At 35.5% G+C, this 18,999-nt stretch overlaps 1 protein-coding gene across 3 annotated transcripts in view; it reads right to left on the bottom strand.

The window, feature by feature from the left end:
- Window positions 1–18,999, bottom strand: part of PPFIA2 (PPFI scaffold protein A2) — a 466,644-nt gene that overhangs the window by 106,025 nt on the left and 341,620 nt on the right. For all 3 annotated transcript variants that reach the window (XM_014796194.2, XM_087449132.1, XM_087449134.1), the window contains 3 exons: window positions 13,908–14,129; window positions 3,782–3,928; window positions 2,641–2,775 (listed from right to left, as the gene is read on the bottom strand). In XM_014796194.2, coding sequence (XP_014651680.1) covers window positions 2,641–2,775; window positions 3,782–3,928; window positions 13,908–14,129 — 504 coding nt within the window. The remainder of the gene's footprint in view (window positions 1–2,640; window positions 2,776–3,781; window positions 3,929–13,907; window positions 14,130–18,999) is intronic.

Genomic DNA, 18,999 nt, shown 5'->3' with positions numbered 1-18,999 from the left:
TATTTTTTTTGTACTCCTTGATGGATTATGATAGGGTTTACCTTGATTTCACTCTTTAATGTGACACACGACAGTTTCAATGAGCTAAGATTTTAAAAGAAATTACAGGCAGAAATGCTTCTGAGAAGAACATGAATATATTTGGAAATGGAGAAAAAATTAAAGTTAAACAGAGGAGAGCCAAAGAGAAGAAAAAAATAGGTAGCAGATAATAAAAGTAGAAAAAAATACATATAGGCACCCCCAAATAAAATATCTGAGGGATTGTTATGAATACCATTCAAAATGTAGGAGAGGGGAGCCTAGGTTTCAGCTAAGCAGAAATCTTTTTACTTTAAAGTAGTGAAAAATATTAAGAAGCAGAAAAAGACTCTGATGATAAAAAATAATGAGATATTGAAAATGAACTGAAATTGAAAAAATAAATAAGTAAAGCCATTTCTAGAGACAGTCCCTAAAGGTCTTGAGAACAGAGGACAAGAAAAAGTACAAGATCATCATCACCATAAAACTTGAGAGAATGAATGAAAAAGTGATCTTCAAATGTTACAAAAATCTTACAAGCAGAGGAAGTGTGTTCAGGATAAAATCTCAGCACTAGAGGAGTGTGTATGACATATTAAATACGGCGATCATCTAAAAACTGTATATCTGGAACAATCTTGTTGATATAGAGCCAGCCAGAAAAGAAAGAGGTAAAAAAGAGAAGCAGAGTGAATTCTAGCATTTTTAATACTTTTTAAGAAGAATAAAATTCTATTGAAAATCACCTACTAAATCTACTTGAGGAAATCAAAATGGTCCAGATGAAGTGGAATTTTAGCAGGATAGGATTAAGTAAGATTAAACTGAGGAAATTATTTTGGGTGCACAAGTAAATATATGTATCAAAAAAAAGAGCCCAAGAGAATAAAATGAAGGGCAAAAAAGATGAGACAAATATTTCAAGTTATTTTTTATATACTAAATAAGGATTCTTAGGAATATTTAATTTAAAGCCTCACAAGTCAAGTATTATATTTGAAATTATGTTTTATTTTCAGTCATATTTAGAGGTTAAAAATGGGGCAATTATCTGTTGAATTTTAAACTGTGCTTCTTTGGGAGAGTTCCAGACTTTGTGGTATTTTTCTCAGGATACCACCAATGATCATTTTACACTAAAATTTTACCCAAGTTATTTTTATTATTTAGCCACTCACCTAACTCTCTCTAAAATAGCATAATTCAATACGATAACTCTATAAAAATTCTTTACGTTCCTCAGACAAAAAGCCTCAGTATACATATCTTAATTCATATTATAATAATTTAAAATGTGTTTGCAAGAAAAAATAGAATACCACTACTATATTTGCACATTTTTATATAGTTTAAAGAATATTTCTCAAATTAAATGATAAACTTATCTTTATCCTAGAAATCACACATTTCTAAAATTGCCAGACGGGTTTATGATATAATCTGTGACTATAGAAGGATCCAGATTGTAACATTACCCTAATGAGACTAACACTAACGTTTTATTCAGTTACTCCAATATTCTATAGACAAACAACTATTCCAGTACTTTCTGATCCTGCTCTACGTGGTCAAATGTCCGCATTTCACTACCTGATGAACTGCCCTATTTTAACCAACAGGTATCAGTCTGCTGTTCCTCTTTAATTATTTATCTTTTCAGGGAAGCAAGTATGTGTGCCTACTTTTATATTGCTACATCAATTGTTTTGGATAATCTCTAATGCCAGAGTGCGTAACTTGCAGTTCACAGGTCTATCTTACTCATTTACTGCAGTGGCGTGGAAAACTTAGCACATAGTAACGACTGTGTGAACATCTAAAACGTGTGTCTATTTTTGAATTGATATTAAAAGTCAAACATGCTTTTAAGTGACAAAATCTGGACTTTTATTCTGGTGACATGCATATACACTTTGAAGTAATGCCATTTCCATTTAACTGTGAAAGGTAAGAATAGTCATTTTTAACATTATAATGGTTGCAATGTTATAAAATATGCAGATAATTGCAGCATCTAACGGCCATAGCATAGCAGATAATTTTGAACATTCTTCAGATTATTATTGAGTGTAATTGTTTCAGAAGAAATTGTAACTATTAAAACCACTTTCTGACTATTTAATGGCTTTAGACTTTAGACTTCTACAAATCTAACTTCCAACTTGTGACAAATTTTTTCATACTACAGTCAGAAAGGAATCAACTGCTCTGATATTTCCTACATTTCTAATACCAAACATTTTATGTTAAGCCTATTAAATTATTATGCCTCATCTATATACATATTAAATATCATCATTATCTGTTTATATTTGGTGATTATTCTTATGTGCAAATATTACCATGGAACATTAACTATAAAGACACGAAATTTAGTTTGCTTTTGTTAATGTTTAAATAGGCAAGGGGATCATCCCGTTCATATAGCAGTCATTCATGTCAACATGAATAAGATACATGTCATATGAAAAATTCATCTAAATAACAGACCAATACTATAAAGATTAAATAAACTTAACTTTCATCAAGCCTAAAGAAAATCTTTATAGATTCTGTTTGGATTACTAGTCATTTCTATAAGTATATCTAGATTGACCAATTGTTTTATTGCAATACCTTTGTCAGGGCTGCAATTCTCTGAGCCAGTTCAGCCTCGACTTCAGGTAAGGTCTCAGCTTTTCTCATAGTCTGCTGCAACTTTTGCTCAGCCAGCTCAAGACGCTCTTGTAACTGTCTGTTCTTCTCTTCCATCTGAAACAGGGATGGAAAAAGAGACACTTCAAGAGTTACAGTTAGGATAGCCAACACCAGCCACCAGGGGCTTCGGGCTTCAGCCGTTATTCTAGACTTAAAATCAGCTACCACTACCACACCTACTGTGCAAAGAGACGACTGTTCTCGTGTTTTCATATAATACTTATCCATATTCCTTAATAAAATTCAGCACATTTAAAACATAGAAAAGCTCTTACCAATGGCAGCAAAAAGAAAAGAATTTACTAGTGAGTATAAACTTGGATAAACGGAATACAAATCAGTAGTAAGACTTCAGACGTATCACGATAGGAAAATATTGAAAGTCACAGTATTGGCTGGAGTGGGAGAGGGACTGGAGGATAATGGTTAAGAGTCCAGGCTCTAGAGATGGAGTTGGCAAACATTTTCTGTGAAGGGCCAGATAGTAAATATTTTAGGCTTTGTGTATCATATAGTCTCTGTTTCAACTATTCAGTTCTGTTGTACCACAAAAGTGGTCATAGACAATGATTAAATGAATGGGTCTGGCTATGCTTGAATAAAACTTTATTTACAAAACAAAGCCATAGTTTTGGCACACGGCCATAGTTTGCCCAATCCTGCTCTAGAGCCAAAGAGACTTAGGCTTCCATTATTGACTCTGGCAATTACCAGATGTGTGACCTTGAGAAAATGTTCCTGTCTCTGAACCTTAGTGTCCTCAGTATAATAACTATGCTTACCTCACAGGTGGTGGTTAGATTTAAGTGAGGTAATATATGTAAACTGTTTAGCAAGTTTTTGCTTCATGTCTAGATCCAAAATAAACATTAGCCATTTTTATATTATTAAGACAAATTTCTGTTTAGAAAATTTGTCACATCTGTTTAGTTAGCTCCATTCTAAATTTTAGAGGATGCTTGATTGCCAAGAAATACCCTATTTTATTTACTCCATGTTTTGTGAGAATGGTGAGAAAACACACATGGACCAGAACAAAACCAATACGGAGATACTGAACCTGCCGTAGGATGGCCTCTTTATTTGCTAACTCATTTTCTAGTTTATCATTCATGTCATGTATGGAGGTAGATTCTCTCTGAGCACTGAGGTAACGCTTCTCAAGAGTCGTGATTCTTTCTTCCATATCTTCCTTCTGTGCCATGGCCTAAAATCGAAATAATAAAAAATTCAAATCATATTCTCAGATAGTTTAACATATATCCTTATTTAAACAAAATGGTAAGATATAAAAACTATTGCTTTCTTGAAGTAAATATTCATTCCTTTCTTTCCATGGAAGGGATGCGAGATTTCATGTGGGTTTTCCCAACTTGTCTATCCTAATTCTTCTTACATCTTGGGTTAACCAAAGCTCTCTCTCTGAAAATGCAGTGGAGTACATTTTGAAACTGCCTACTGTAGAACTGGCATTCTTAGGAAAGAAGTGGCAGATAAATTAGCTGTTTACACAGTAGAGATAAGCACAGTTATGGGTAGAGTTGCAAACCATAAAATCCTAAAATGGTGGGCTGGCCCGGTGGCGCGGTGGTTAAGTGCGCACGCTCCGCTTTGGTGGCTCAGGGTTCGCAGGTTCGGATCCCAGGCGTGGACCAATGCACCGCTTGTCAAGCCATGTTGTGGTGGCATCCCATATAAAGTAGAGGAAGATGGGCACAGATGTTAGCCCTGGGCCAATCTTCCACGGCAAAAAAGAGGAGGATTGGCATCGGATGTTAGCTCAGGGCTAATCTTCCTCACATACACACACAAAATGGTAAAATGGTGACTACAGTTCCAAATTGCAAAGCAATCTTCAAATAAGGGTAATAAATACCATCATGAGAAATCAAAAATTTGATTTCACTTCTTCACATATAAGTAAGAGTAACTCAATGGTTAAAAGAGGAGGCCAAAAAAAAAAAAAGGTAAATTTGAATCATATTCACAAATAAATTGACCAATTAACTTTGGAACTTAACCATTTCCCTTGTTATATATATTCCAATTAAAAAAGAATTTATAGAATTCAATAAACACATAATTATGGAAAGACCAATTATCAGTGCAAATAGAGTAAAACTATGGCATTAATAATATTTTAAGTAATAATTTTTAAATCATCTAATTCATAGAAAATATGGAGATGATTTTATCTTTCTAACAGCTTACATGGGAATTTATTGATACGTAGATAAACTACTTTGTTGAGAAGATGTTGGGAAAAGTCAGCTGAGACGTCAGCCTCGCTGGCCTGGTGTGGTTTCCTGATAACGTGGGACGCTCCTTTGCATCAGGAGCCTGAAATTGAGGGGATGGGGGTGGTTTCCATACATTACTATCCAGATTCCTTTGATCACTCATTCCTAATTGGTCCTTTTGTTACTTTCCTCCAGGATCCAGAGCCAATCCTGCCACACCCACAAAGTAGATAATTTTTTTTCCAATTTTCCAAAAGTCCTTCAACTTCCTGATCTTTCCTCACCACCATTTGGAAATTTAACCACATGCACATAAATCCTTAACCTCTAGCTTTCAGTTTAGAATAGGGGTTCCATCTTCTCTCAAAGGTTAATTATTATTTGTGCTGGGGATTTTATGCTTTTTCTCCTTCAGGGACCTTGATCACTTTTTTCTTCTGGATTTTCAAACTGATAGTAGAGGCAAATCCCACAAGAGCTGAAACAATGAAACAAAGACGCTGGTAGAGATCAGAGGTGGAGGGCAGAGGAAAAAGTGATGATTCAAAGAAAATAAAAATAAGAATGATAAATTATCTGCTTGAAAATTGACCATAATTGAATTGAAATTATACCAAAGTGTCGGATTGGGTGGGAAGATTTACCACAGTTTTAAAAATAAGTAAACAAATTAATATATCAGGTAATTAATAAAATCCTGGAAAAACAGCTGTACAATGAAAGGAAATACTATCGTAGGAAACTATTACTTGGATCAGTTGTAGAAATTATTTGCAGTCATAATAATAGTGACACTGAATGTGATTTTGGGATAACTAGAGCAGAAGGATGGGTGGAAGAGAAAAGAAGGAAGAGAATAAGAGAGTTAAAATCCTCCTATAACAGCAAGACATAGATTAAGTTTAAATAAGAGAGAAAATACCAGAAATAATAACTAAAAGGATTGAAATTGAGAATCTCAGGGGGCCAGCCCCGTGGTCGAGTGGTTTAAGTTCAGCGTGCTCAGCTTCGGCAGCCTGGGTTTGGTTCCCAGGCACAGTCTATACCATTTGTCGGCGGCCATGCTGTGGTGGTGACCCACATACAAAATAGAGGAAGATTGGCCCAGATGTTGGCTGAAGACAACTCTTCCTCAAGCAAAAAGAGGAGGATTGGCAACAGATGTTAGCTCAGGGTGAATCTTCCTCAGCAAAAAAAAAAAAAAAAGAATCTCAGGGAAGTGAGATGGGAGGTGGGTGGGGGCTCTGTATGTGTGTATATGTGTGTTTTTAGATTTGTACCCTCTTGGTATTATTTGACTGAAAAATTAGGTATGTACAAAAAATTAAAATTAATTAAAAAGTAATATACCTACCATGAAACTCATCCTGTTGTCCTTAGTCCCCCTGCTCATCCACAAATCAGCTCTTCTTCTTGTATTACTTGACTAGGGAATGACGCTACTTTCCACAGAAATTTAGGATCATCCTTGAAAACTCCTTCACCCTAACTCCCACTTAATAGCCTAACCTGACATCTTGCTATTGGTCTTTTTTCCTGTTTACTTATTCTCCACCCTGCTGACCAAGGGATAATTCCAAATGCCCATCTGATCATACTGCTTCTTGGCTTAAACACCTTTATACATTCCCCTCCACCTTCAGATGTAAAATCTAAGCTACAAAGCCTAGACAACAAGTAGCTCTATGACCTGACACTTCTCTACGTACTGGGATGAATAGTGCCCCCCACCTCCAAATTCATATCCGCCTTGGAGCTGTGAATGTGATTTTGTTTGCAAATAAGATTTTGCAGATGTAATCAAGTTAAGATGAGGTCCTACAGGATTAAGGTGGGCCTTAAATGTAGTGACTGGTGTTCCTATAAGGAGAGGAAGAGCTGAGGACACAGAGACATACAGAGAAAAAGGCAATGTGAAGAGAGAGGCAGAGACTGTAGTTATATTGCCACCAGCCCAGAACACCAAGGATCACCAGCAACCACCAGAAGCTAGAAAAGGCAAAGAAAGATTCTTCACTAGAGCCTTCAGAGGGAATACAGCCTTACTGACACCTTGATTTCAGACCTATAGGCTCTAGAACTGTAAGAGAATGAATTACTGTTGTTTTAAGCCACGCAGTTTGTGGTAATTTGTTAAGGCATCCTAAGAAACTAATACACCCTGTGACTTCATTTCCACCTGGAATGCGTTTTTGTTGCCTTCTTTGTCCACCTCAGTCCTGCTGACCTTCAAGATCTAATTAAAGACTACTTGATTAATTAGGTTAGTATTAAAGTTCAGATGTATGAAATTCAATTAATCCACCAATTTGGCAAAAATTATCCAGACATTTTTTAAAACATTATATACACACCTCTAGATTTTAGCCATTCCAAACAGAAGCTACTATTTAAAAAGATTTTATTTTAAATTCTATCTTTTTCTACCTTATCATTTTTTTTTAGCCCAATGAGGGTAGAGTTTTTAATTTTAGAGGATCCCTTCGGAGTGCTTACAATTGTTAATACAGTCATGCGCCGCATAACAATGTTTCAGTCAATGACAGACCGCGTATGATGGTGGTCCCAGAAGATTAGTACCATATAGCCTAGATGTGTACTGGGCCATTCCATCCAGGCTTGTGTGAGTACTTTAGGATGTTCACACTACGATGAAATCACCTAATGATGCATTTCTTAGAACGTGTCCCCGTTAAGCGATGCATGACTGTATTATATTCTGTTAATTTTATTTTCATACAGAACTATGGGAATATTGTGACAATTTTGTAGCCCAAAGAGAAAATTCTGAATCTAGCCTACGTACATAAACTTACTACTAAATTATAATAGCCATAAATTCAGTTAAAGGCATACACATATTTCTTCAGAACATGAGCATTGGAGTAGCACATACTTGATCCAAATCCTACTTTTTGATACTTATTAACTTTGCTATCACAGGTAAATGTTGCTCGACTTTTCTACACCTCATATTCCTTCTTTTTTTTGATTGGGATATTAATATCTACCATACAACATCATTGTGATGTAATATTTTAAGTGCTTTGCATGGTGTCTCACATACAACACATACTCGATAAATAATAGCTGCTTTTTATTATGAATTACTATTTTGCCTGTAATTAGTTGATCTGACTCTATGGCATACATTATATGCAGGAGTCATTATATGTGACTTTGGTATTGCATTTTTGATTCAGCGATTCATGTGAGAGATTCAATTTTTAACTGTAGGCTGTGTTGCCAAAAATAAATTTTAAATTTACAAGTCAGAGAAATATTTTCTCCCTGTGTGTGACTTGGATATTCTAAAAAAGGAAGCTTTTTATAGTTCCTGAAAACTGCTGCCTAAAGAAAGGATAAGAACTGCATAAAGATTCAATTATCTCTTGACCTCAAGTTTATGTATAAACTGGATTTTACTATATCAAATAACTATAACTCTACAGTAACTTAGATCTAGTAAAATGAAAAATATAATTCTAAGTTTTGGGTAATAAAAAGACAAAGTTGATAGGTATTCATTCATTTAATCACTTAGTGAACTTTTGAAGAGGTCTTACTAGGAAGTTGGAAAGATAAGCTGGTTTTCTACACAAAACAAAATGTAATTTAAATACCTCACAGAAAATTCTAATTCTTTGCATATCTATATATTTAATGAGATATTATTATCCAATACTCGATTAGTAGCCTTCTTGATTAAAAAGTGAAGAGCTAACCCTCTGTTATGAGATTACAGCAGTTTCCCCTGATCATCTGGGGATATGGTCCAAGACCCCCAATGGATGCCTGAAACCATGAATAGTACCAAATGCTATACGTACTATGTTTTTTCCTATGCATACATACATATGATAAAGTTTAATTTATAATTAGGCACAGTGAGAGATTAGCAACAATAACATAATAAAATAGAACAATTATAACTATATACTGTAATAAAAGTTACTGTATTCTTAGCAACCTCAGCATATGATTTTTTTTTCTCATTAAGTTGAGAACTTTCACCTTTTCACTTAAAGGAAGCACTTTAGGCTTCTCTTTGGCATATCTGAATCGCCAGCATCACCACTCTTACACTTTGGGGGCCATTATTAAGTAAAGTAAGGGGTACTCAAACACAAGCACTGCGATACCACCAACAGTCCATCTGATAACCAAGGCGGCTACTGACTAACAGGAGGATTGCATATACAGTGTGGATACGCTGGACAAGGGGATGATTCACGTCCTGGGCAGGATGAAGCAGGATGGCATGAGATTTCATCACCTACTCAGAATGGTGCACAGTTTAAAACTTATGAATTGTTTATATTTGGAATTTTCCATTTAATATTTTCAGACAGTGTTTGACCTCAGGTACCTGAAACCACGGAAATCAAAACTACTCATAAGGGGGAACTACTGTATCTATGTTTTCTAATATGTGTACTGTGCCTAGCTTTAATCCAGTCCTGTATCCTAATAGGTCACAGTCAATTTAAGGAGCAACTAAGACAAAACTTCAAACAAAAGCCAATTGGGAGTAGATTTATTTCTTGACAAAGAATAATTACAAAAATATATCCTGACACTACTAATGAAATATATAATTCATTTTAGATATATTAGACTGTACTCACATGCAAAGAAAAATGCATTTCAGTTTTTAATTATTTGGTCAGTTTTTCCTATTCCCTAGTTTTTTCCTTAATTAATTCAACAAATATTTATTGTTTATACAATATATAAATCATACTGTGCTAGCAATGCTATAAGGGTAGCAAGAAAAATCACCTTACTTTTTTTCCTACTAGAAAACTTGCAATCCAGCAGACTTTGTGTGACCACAGCCCAAGAATACGTTATTATTCAGGAAAATAAAAGCAGACTCTGGAGTTTCAAGCATAAGTGATACCTTTTTAAAGTACATGATTTTCATATCTTTTTGCTTGTTGGAAAGAAAGATCAAGAGATTGATTATTTAAGGGGCAACTACAGTGTGGCTGCATTTTTTATGATAGCTGCTGTCACTGAATAAATGATTGCGTCTTGTTGATTTTGGAAGCTGCTCGTAGTGGAAGAAGCACAGGTTTTGAAGCCGGGCTGATCCTGTTTCTTCCTGGGCTAGAGGGTGGGGGGAATGGAGTGTTGAGGAGGGCAGTTCACAGGCCTTGGATAAGTCACTTTACCTCACCTGAGAAAAATGAGGATAATGACAAGAACCTCCTCTATAGGACAGTTGTGAGAAATTAAATATAATGCACCTATATAGGCAATAGTTTTCATGGTTGGTCCTCAAGATATTGCCAGCAGACAGCCAGGGGCCTATGGCTTATGATCTGAATTTTTTTGGAAGTATTTTATCTGGCCTTCACCGTGTCCTTCATACATACACACACACACACACACACACACACACACACACACACAAATGTGATGCATCCAGGAAAGAAGGCAGAGTATAGGCTCCTTGTTTAGGTCTTGTTAACTCTATCACTTCCTACTGTTGCACCCGGCAACAGGTTGACCCATTTATATTGCCTGCGTGACTCTGAAAGCATTTGTGTTCGCAACCTCCCTTCAAAGGTAAATGATGAGAGATATTCCTTTCTCATGAAACTCTTCTAAAATACAACTATATAGAAATTCTAGAGCTGATAAGAATAGTTATACTTTAAAAGAATTCCATGTGAAAGCAGAACATCTTACCTATTAAAGGGATTCCTAATAAAAGAACATCTGGCATCAGATGATTGATATTTTCCATCTGACAGCTTTTTGTCACCTACATCCAGAGACCATCAGAATTTTTCTTTTTCTTTTTCTTTTTGTTTTTAACATAGGCAATAAGAAAGGGGAACTAGAGATACCGGGCTCTACCTGTATGAGACACTGGATAGAGGAGGTGAGTGTTAAATAAAACGAAAACAGATAAATCTCTGGGACTAAGAGGATGAAGAAATACAAAATGAGCGAAAGCTCAAGAACTAGCCTTGGTGGTCTACTAGCTAGAAATCTTAGTGTTCCTTAACAGTGCTATAGGAAGAGAGGCAAATCTTTACTGACCTTATAAATTCTCTCGGTTTGGCTTGTGGGCAGGAATGAAGATGAGAGACGTATCTATGAGTTATTAATTCATATAAAGGTGTAACGAGCATCACTATCTGTGTGGTGGTAGAGCAGTCTACAACTTCACGGATCATCTGTCTTTTTCTGAGACAGTAGGCATTGTTTTAGTACATTTCTAATCTCATCCATGCCTTTTGATGTTTTGTCAAACATCTATAAATATCTCTTCTTTCATCAAAGATTTTTTGTGTGCCTATTATATGCTCAATAGTTGTGTAGGTGATTAGAATAGAGCTGTGAACAAAACAAAACAAAACAAAACAAAAAATTTCAGCCCTCATGAATCTTGACGTACAGTGGAGAGGGAGGCATATGACAAACAAGTAAATCAGCAAAGTATATATTGTGTCAGACGGTAGTAAGTGCTGTGAGATTAAAAAAATGAAAGAGGGAGAGTGTGTAAATAACATGGTGAGGGAACACTTCACTGCAAAGACATTTGAGCAAAAGGCAGAGGGAAAAGAAAATGCAACAGAATAGATCTGGCTTGTTTAGTGGCCACCTTAACTGAACAGAGTGAGCTAAAATGAAAGAAGGAGCTGAGTTCCAAGAGGTCAGGAGGGTGGTAGCAGAGATTATACGTGGCTTCTAGGCCAGTTCAAGGACTTTTATTTTACTGCAAGTAGAATAGGTAGCCATTGAAGACTTTTAAGCAGAAAAGTAACTTGAGCTGTGTTACATTGTAACAGGCTACTCAGGCTGCTGTGTCTTGTATAGACTGAAGTGGGCCAAAGGCAGAAGTAGGAGAACGAGTCAAGAGACTACTGCAATAATCCAGTGAGATATGATGGTTGTGTGGACCAAGAAAGAGCCCTGAAGATTGTGAGAAGAGGTCACATTACGGATATATTTATTTTATTTTTTAATCTTTTTTTAAAATTTTTTGTTTATTGCAGTAACATTGGTTTATAACATTGTATAAATTTCAGGTGTACATCATTGTACTTCTATTTCTGCATAGATTACATCATGTTCACCACCCAAATACTAATTACAACCCATCACCACACACATGTGCCGAATTATCCCTTTCACCCTCCTCCCTCCCCCCTTCCCCTCTGGTAACCACCAATCCAATCTCTGTCTCTATGTGTTTGTTTGTTGTTGTTATTATCTACTACTTAATGAGTGAGATCATACATTATTTGACCTTCTCCCTCTGACTTATTTCACTTTGCATAATACCCTCAATGTCCATCCATGTTGTCACAAATGGCTGGATTTCATCGTTTCTTATGGCTGAGTAGTATTCCATTGTGTATATATACCACATCTTCGTTATCCATTCATCCCTTGATGGGCACTTAGGTTGCTTCCAAGTCTTGGCTATTGTGAATAACGCTGCAATGAACACAGGGGTGTGTGTATCTTTACACATTGGTGTTTTCAAGTTCTTTGGATAAATACCCAGCAGTGGAATAGCTGGATCATATGGATATATCTTAAAGTTGGATATAATAGAGTTTAGGGCTGAATCAAATGCAGTGCATGAGTGAAGGACAGGTACCAAGGACAGCTCCAAGGTTTTTGGTCTGAGCGACCACAGTGGAGTTGCCATCAGCTGAGATGTGTACGTCTGCAAGAAAGTCTGGTTTCTTGGGGGAATAACAGGAAAACAGTCTTGAATATGTTAATTTTGAGATATCCATTAGAGATTTAGATATAGGCATCTGGAAATCAGCAGACAAGGATAAACTGCAGATATAAATTGGGAGTCATAAGGCAATGGGTAGTTTTGGTAGCCATGAAACTGCATAAACTTACCAGGGGAATGAAGTAAGCTGAAAAGGGAAGGCACTCCAAGGTTGGGGAGGAGTAGAGCCAATAAAGGGGCCTGAGATGGGGGTAGCAAGTAAAGATGGGTGAAAATCAGGGGAGCGTGGTGTGCTATTAGTCAAGTGAAGAAGTACTCCTGGAAGTGGTAACTGGATCAAGTGCTTCAAAGGATTGAGAAGTGAGCCCTGAATTCAACAACATGTAGGTGAATAATGCTTGGATGAGAACAGCTTTGATGGGATGGTGGAGATAAAGTATGATAAAGTGGGATCTAGAGAGAATGGAAAGAAAAGAATTGGATACATAGAGTAAACTCATAATAACAACTGGTTAATTACATAGAAAAGATATAAAAAAGATAAAAATATATGATTTAAAAGAATATATAAAAATGGAAAAGGTGAGAAGTCACAAAACAAAATTTCTGAAAATAGAGATAATTTCTTTTTAATTGACTAGAGTGAGAAAGTGAAAGATTCTAAACGTTTCACCTTAGCCGGTAAGATGATCAGGCAACGTCACAAATAAAACATCTCCTTGTATCTTTTGTAGTAACTTTCAAGTACTCTTTTTTAAATAGATGAAGTGATGTTAAGTCTAGTAAGAACTGAATATATAGAGAAAGAAAGGTTCCCACATTCACACATACACAATCACACTCATAGACACAAAACCAAAATAAGACGGGAAATTTAAAGTAACGTCTTTGAATACCCCCATATGCTGAGAGAATACCAATTAATTATTCACACTCAAATGTAGGATTATTTAAAATTAACAGCTTAAAATTTTTAAAAATTCATTAAAAATCGTGGCAAGTTATCACTCTATCTGAGACTTGATATCCCACTTTCTTTCCATACATATTTAAAGCGCTGATGAAGTAAACTATTTTTGCCTTAGTCAACAAGTTTCATAACTAATATAATGCATCCCAAATCATGGTCTTTTGTGAAGATGTAAAGAGTATATGCCATTATGGGAAATTATGGAAAAAGCATCTCAGAGGCAGCATTCCAGAAACAAAGATTGAAAGTGCCATGAATCACCTACCTCCCTGATGTCCCTTTGATATTTAGTGTTCATTTCTTCTGTTTTAATGAGATCCTTTCTCGCCGTCTCTGCTTCCTGTTCCACCTCTCCCACTCGGGAAGAAAGGGCTGCTAAACGTTCTTTCATTTGGGCCATTTCATAGTTTTGCTTTTCAAGCAATTCTTGTAGTTCTACTATTTGACTAGTTTCATCAGTTGAGTCTATAGAACCATTGGACAAACGCTGCAGGAAAAGAAAAAGAAACGGCACTTAGGGTCTTCTTCATCTTTAATTTAAAAATCATGAACTTGAAATTGACACAGCTTTCACACTGAGAAATAAGAACTCAGAGAGGTTTTAGAAAAGTTTTAGATGAAAACTAATTTAGAGAAAAACCAAGTTTCTGAGAAAATTCTTAATTGACATTCAAATATAAAGATAGATCAGTAATTTTCAAACAGGTTGACAGATGCGTTTGAACTAGAAGCTAATATATGCATCTATAAAGCTATATATAGAGAGAGAAAGAGCTTAGCAGGAAACACTGGGATACCCTAAACATTCAATAAGTGGCAGCTATTATTTTATCAATGATATATAAAATTTGTTATAAACAAACAATATTATATTTATGTAACAGCGTATTATTATTAAATGATAAGGACACAGAAACTATGCAATATTTTCTATTTTTATTCAAGATCCTCTGTGCATTTGCAAGTTTTATTTTCAGTGACCCTCAGAAAAAGAACTTACACAACATTGTTCTTTTAAAGAAGGTTATTCCTGCTGTAACTCTGACCTAGCTGGAACAAAGGCATAGCATAGATAAGTCTTGATTTCTATGTTTCTATCAACGTAAAAGTCATGGTGCACGTAACCCACAGGAAGGAGGCTGAAAGGGATGAAATACTTTGAGATTCATTTTCCCCCTTTCTGAAGGGGCTGCCTAGAAACCAGGGTGACTCATGTCCTCACAAGCACACCCTACAGCTTAGCTGTGCTGGAGAGGTTTTGTGGTGAAGACAGTGCAACAATCGGGGAAAAATAAGCGCTAACAGAAAAAAAGCACAACCAAGTTGAAATAAGAAAATATGGATAAAAAGCAAAGAAAGTACAGTCAATTCTGCCATAATGCTTGTTTGGAAAACATGAATTTGTTTCAACACGATAGATATATTAAGAAGCAATTTGAACAGATGTGAATTTTGTGTTTTCTTATGTACGATTTCGTTCCTGAGAATCCCTGACTGAACACAGAAAACCACGCCTAGCTGAACCAAGCCACGTAGGGATGCACAAAACACCCACGTGCACATTCCTCAAACATCTAACACAGACCTCGGTTCATTGTGTGCTTTGAGTTAAACCATCCACATCTGTGTTACAACTTTCTGTCTGATTTCAGATGGCTCTTCTTCCACCACTTCACCATAACTCACAGCTACAACTTTCTGACTCCCACTTCCCTAAGCAAACTTCAGGTCTTGTTCAAGGTCAGGTGTCATATTTATCATAGAATTTATGCAATTCTTGACCATTTAAGATGTGTAAAACTGTGCTGCCATTTTTATTAGTTTTCTATCTCTTTTTTATATCATTGATTAAATTTTTAGTGTTGTGCTGCAAACTCTTTTTTTCTCTATAAGCCCTACGTTTTTTATTGCACTATTTTGCATAACTCATGATTTTTAGGAATGTAAATGTCACATTAAAGCAGAACTGACTGTAGTATAAAAGGTGAACAGAAAGCATCCTAAAAGCAGTGAGAAAGATAAAACAGAGAGAAAGGGAAAACAGACAAATGGCAAGGAGTGTTATAAGTCCAATAACCCAATACATGGGGAGACACTTGGGCAAATCTAAATTACAAGGGCAGAGAAAGACGGAGTCAGTCTTAAGATGGTGTCTAAAGATACCAGTGGTGGATCTACAGACCTAATACTTTGAAGATATTACTGATCTGTTGTTTTGCAGCTGCCCAACCTCTAATTATCTAGTAAAACGGGTAGGAGATGTTACAAATACGTAGGAATGTTAGAGAGGATGCTGCAGTCATTGACCAGATCCTCCTTCAGAGTCTACTCCCTTCACAGCTGGGATTGTTGCCTGCTGAGGGATCAGAGCCGAGGATATTCCTAGGAATTGCTCTTAGTGGAAAGGAACTGCCTTTCCAAATTTATGCCCCTCCCCTGGGGCATGCAATACCGCATACAATGTAGAGCTGTATTTTTGCGAAGTTAATGAAAAACCAACTTTTTAGATGGTTTTTATGGACACAAAACTCAAAAATATTGATAGCGATCTTTATGCAGGACACAACTATCTGTACTTTAAACTGGGAAAAGCCAGTTTATAATCGTTGGGCCGCTATGAGAAGTGGTTTAGGGAAGAAGGCTAGAGCCAATTGCCAGTCAGTTACGTCCAAATTTGGGATAACTGAGGTATGATATTATAGGGTTTTTGTCATAACAGCAAACATCTTTGAACTGTGCACACTATTTACAAGTAACTAGGCAAGCTTAAGCTTTAATTAGACTTTCCCCTCCTCACATTGAGAACTTTTTCTAGTCAACTAAAAAAAAGGCAATTTTTCAGAAACTACAAAACCTGTATAAAAATTTTTTCTTTGAAAAATGTTTTATATAACTGAAAAATTACATTTAGAATTCTAGAGCCCTAAAGAACTTTAGAAAAACTGAGACTCAGGTAATCACACAGAGCTGATTTGAATTAAATGCAGAACTTTGAATTCCCAGTTCAGTTCATCTACCCTTTACCATATTGCCTTTAATCAGAACATATAAATCAACAAGAGAAAATTATACAGTATAGGCAAATACCGAGAATGAAGTGTATGTATGTGTATGAATATAGATACATATGTATACACACACATACATATATATTTGACAAATATTTGTTCAATGCAACCAAATGATGTTAATTTTCTAATTAGAAAAAATGATGGTTCCAATTCTGTGCACCTGAGGTCCATTAAAATCTTGTTTAAAAACTGCATATTTTTTAATGGACTCAAGGTAAGAAAAATTTACCTAAATATAAACAGTAATCAGGCAACTAAAATAAAACACTTTTAAAATGTTAATCTCTTTAATTCCTTTAAGCAACAGATGTGTACTGCATAGTGTTTACAGTACTTTGGAATTGGGACTAGCTCTGGGAAAATCTTCTAACTCAATTTTTTTCTGATGTGTTTGTGAATATTTTATGTTTAAAAAATGTGTAATATTTCATTTATTCAAATCACCTTAAATATATTTTATGGTAAGCTTAATATATGTTTTTGTAATTCCAGAGTCATATGAAAACTGTGATTTCTATCTTAGAAAAAGAATATATAACTTTTGTTCCAAATCATTGTTATCTAGACTTACCTTTAAAATAAATTGTGGCACTTTAACCTAAATGACAAATGACTGAGTTAAAGGAAAACCCAGTGCTTACTTTAAATAGCTTTATTGAGATTTACACACCATATTTACATACCATAAAATTCACCCATTTAAAAGATAAACGTCAATGGAGTTTAGTATACTTAAAGAGTTGTGCAACTATCAACGTAATCTAATTTGAGAACATTTTCATCACCCCAAATAGAAACCTCATACCCATTAGCAGTCACTTACAGCCAACCCCCACCCCCAGCTCTAGGCACTACTAATCTATTGTCTGCACTATAGATTTACCTATTCCATGCCTTTCACATAAATGGAATCACAGATTGGATAGGCTTTTGTGACTGGCTTTATTCATTGAGCATGAGGCTTTTGAGATTCATTCATGTTGTAGCATGTTATCAATATTTCATTTCTTTTATTGCTGAATAGTATTCCATCCTGTGGATACACTACATGTCATTTATGTATTCATCAGGCAATAGACATTTAGATTGTTTCCACCTTTGGCTGCTATGAATAATGCTGCTATGAACATTTGTGTACAAGTCTTCGTGTGGACATATGTTTTCAATTCTCCTGGGTAGATTCCTAGGAGTAGAATTGCTGGATCGTATGGTAATTCTACGTTAACATTTAAAGAACTGTTTCCCAAAGTGGTTGCCCCATTTTACTTTCCCACCAGCAATGATGAGAGTTCCAATTTCCCACATCCTCACCAAGAGTTGTTATTGTCTGCCTTTTTATTACAGTCATTCTAGTAGGTATGAAGTGGTATCTCCTTGTGCTTTTGATTTGCATTTCCTAATGACTAAAGATGTTAAGGATCTTTTCATGTGCCTATCATTTGTATATCTCCTTTGGGGAAACGTCTATTCAAATTCTTTGCCCATTTACTAATTGGGTTTTTTGTTTTTTTATTATTGAGTTTTCAGAATTTTTTACATATATGTTGGATACAAATCCTTTAACAGATATATGATCTGCAAATATTTCTTCCCAGTCTGTGGATTATCTTCTCACTTTCTTGATGGCGTTGTTTGAAATGCAAGTGTTTTTAATTTTGATGAACTATAATTTATCAATTTTTTTCCTTTATGGCTTGTGCTTTTGGTGTTGTACCAAGAAATTATTTCCTAACCCAAGGTTACTATGACTTTCAATGTTTTTTTTTCTTTTAAACTGTATAAGTATATACTTAAATTATTAATTTTCAAATGTAATAAAGGCTCATATGTTAAAATTTTAAATATAAATATTTTGATTCATTCAACAAATACTTATTGAGCAGCTACTATATGCCGGGTGGAAGGTAATAGGTTTTAGGATTTTTTTTTTTTAATGTGATGATACATTCCTGACATCAAGGAAATTCTCATCAAGCAGAGAAGTAACACACAAGTAAGCAACTATTAAGCCCCACAATGCAAGGTTATAATAAGGTTAGTTTTGCTTACGTATTTATTTTATGGGAGCAGAAAGAAGATACTATTGGTGATACTCTTTGAGTTGGGTCTTTAAAGATGAGAAACTACATGTAAAGTAAAATAAGAGAGGGGATAGTTATTCCAGGAAGGGGAAACAACATGAGCAAGGAGGCAGGGAGACATTCTCTGCAGGTGAGATACAATTTGTCCTGTGTGCAGAGCAGAAGACATGTGCTGTGGGGAAACGGGAGGATGTGACACTTGAAA

This window comes from Ceratotherium simum, chromosome 25 (assembly GCF_057802395.1).
Source record: "Ceratotherium simum simum isolate JZ-2026a chromosome 25, ASM5780239v1, whole genome shotgun sequence".
NCBI lineage: Eukaryota > Metazoa > Chordata > Mammalia > Perissodactyla > Rhinocerotidae > Ceratotherium > Ceratotherium simum.
This window is presented reverse-complemented; position numbering and strand designations above follow the sequence as displayed.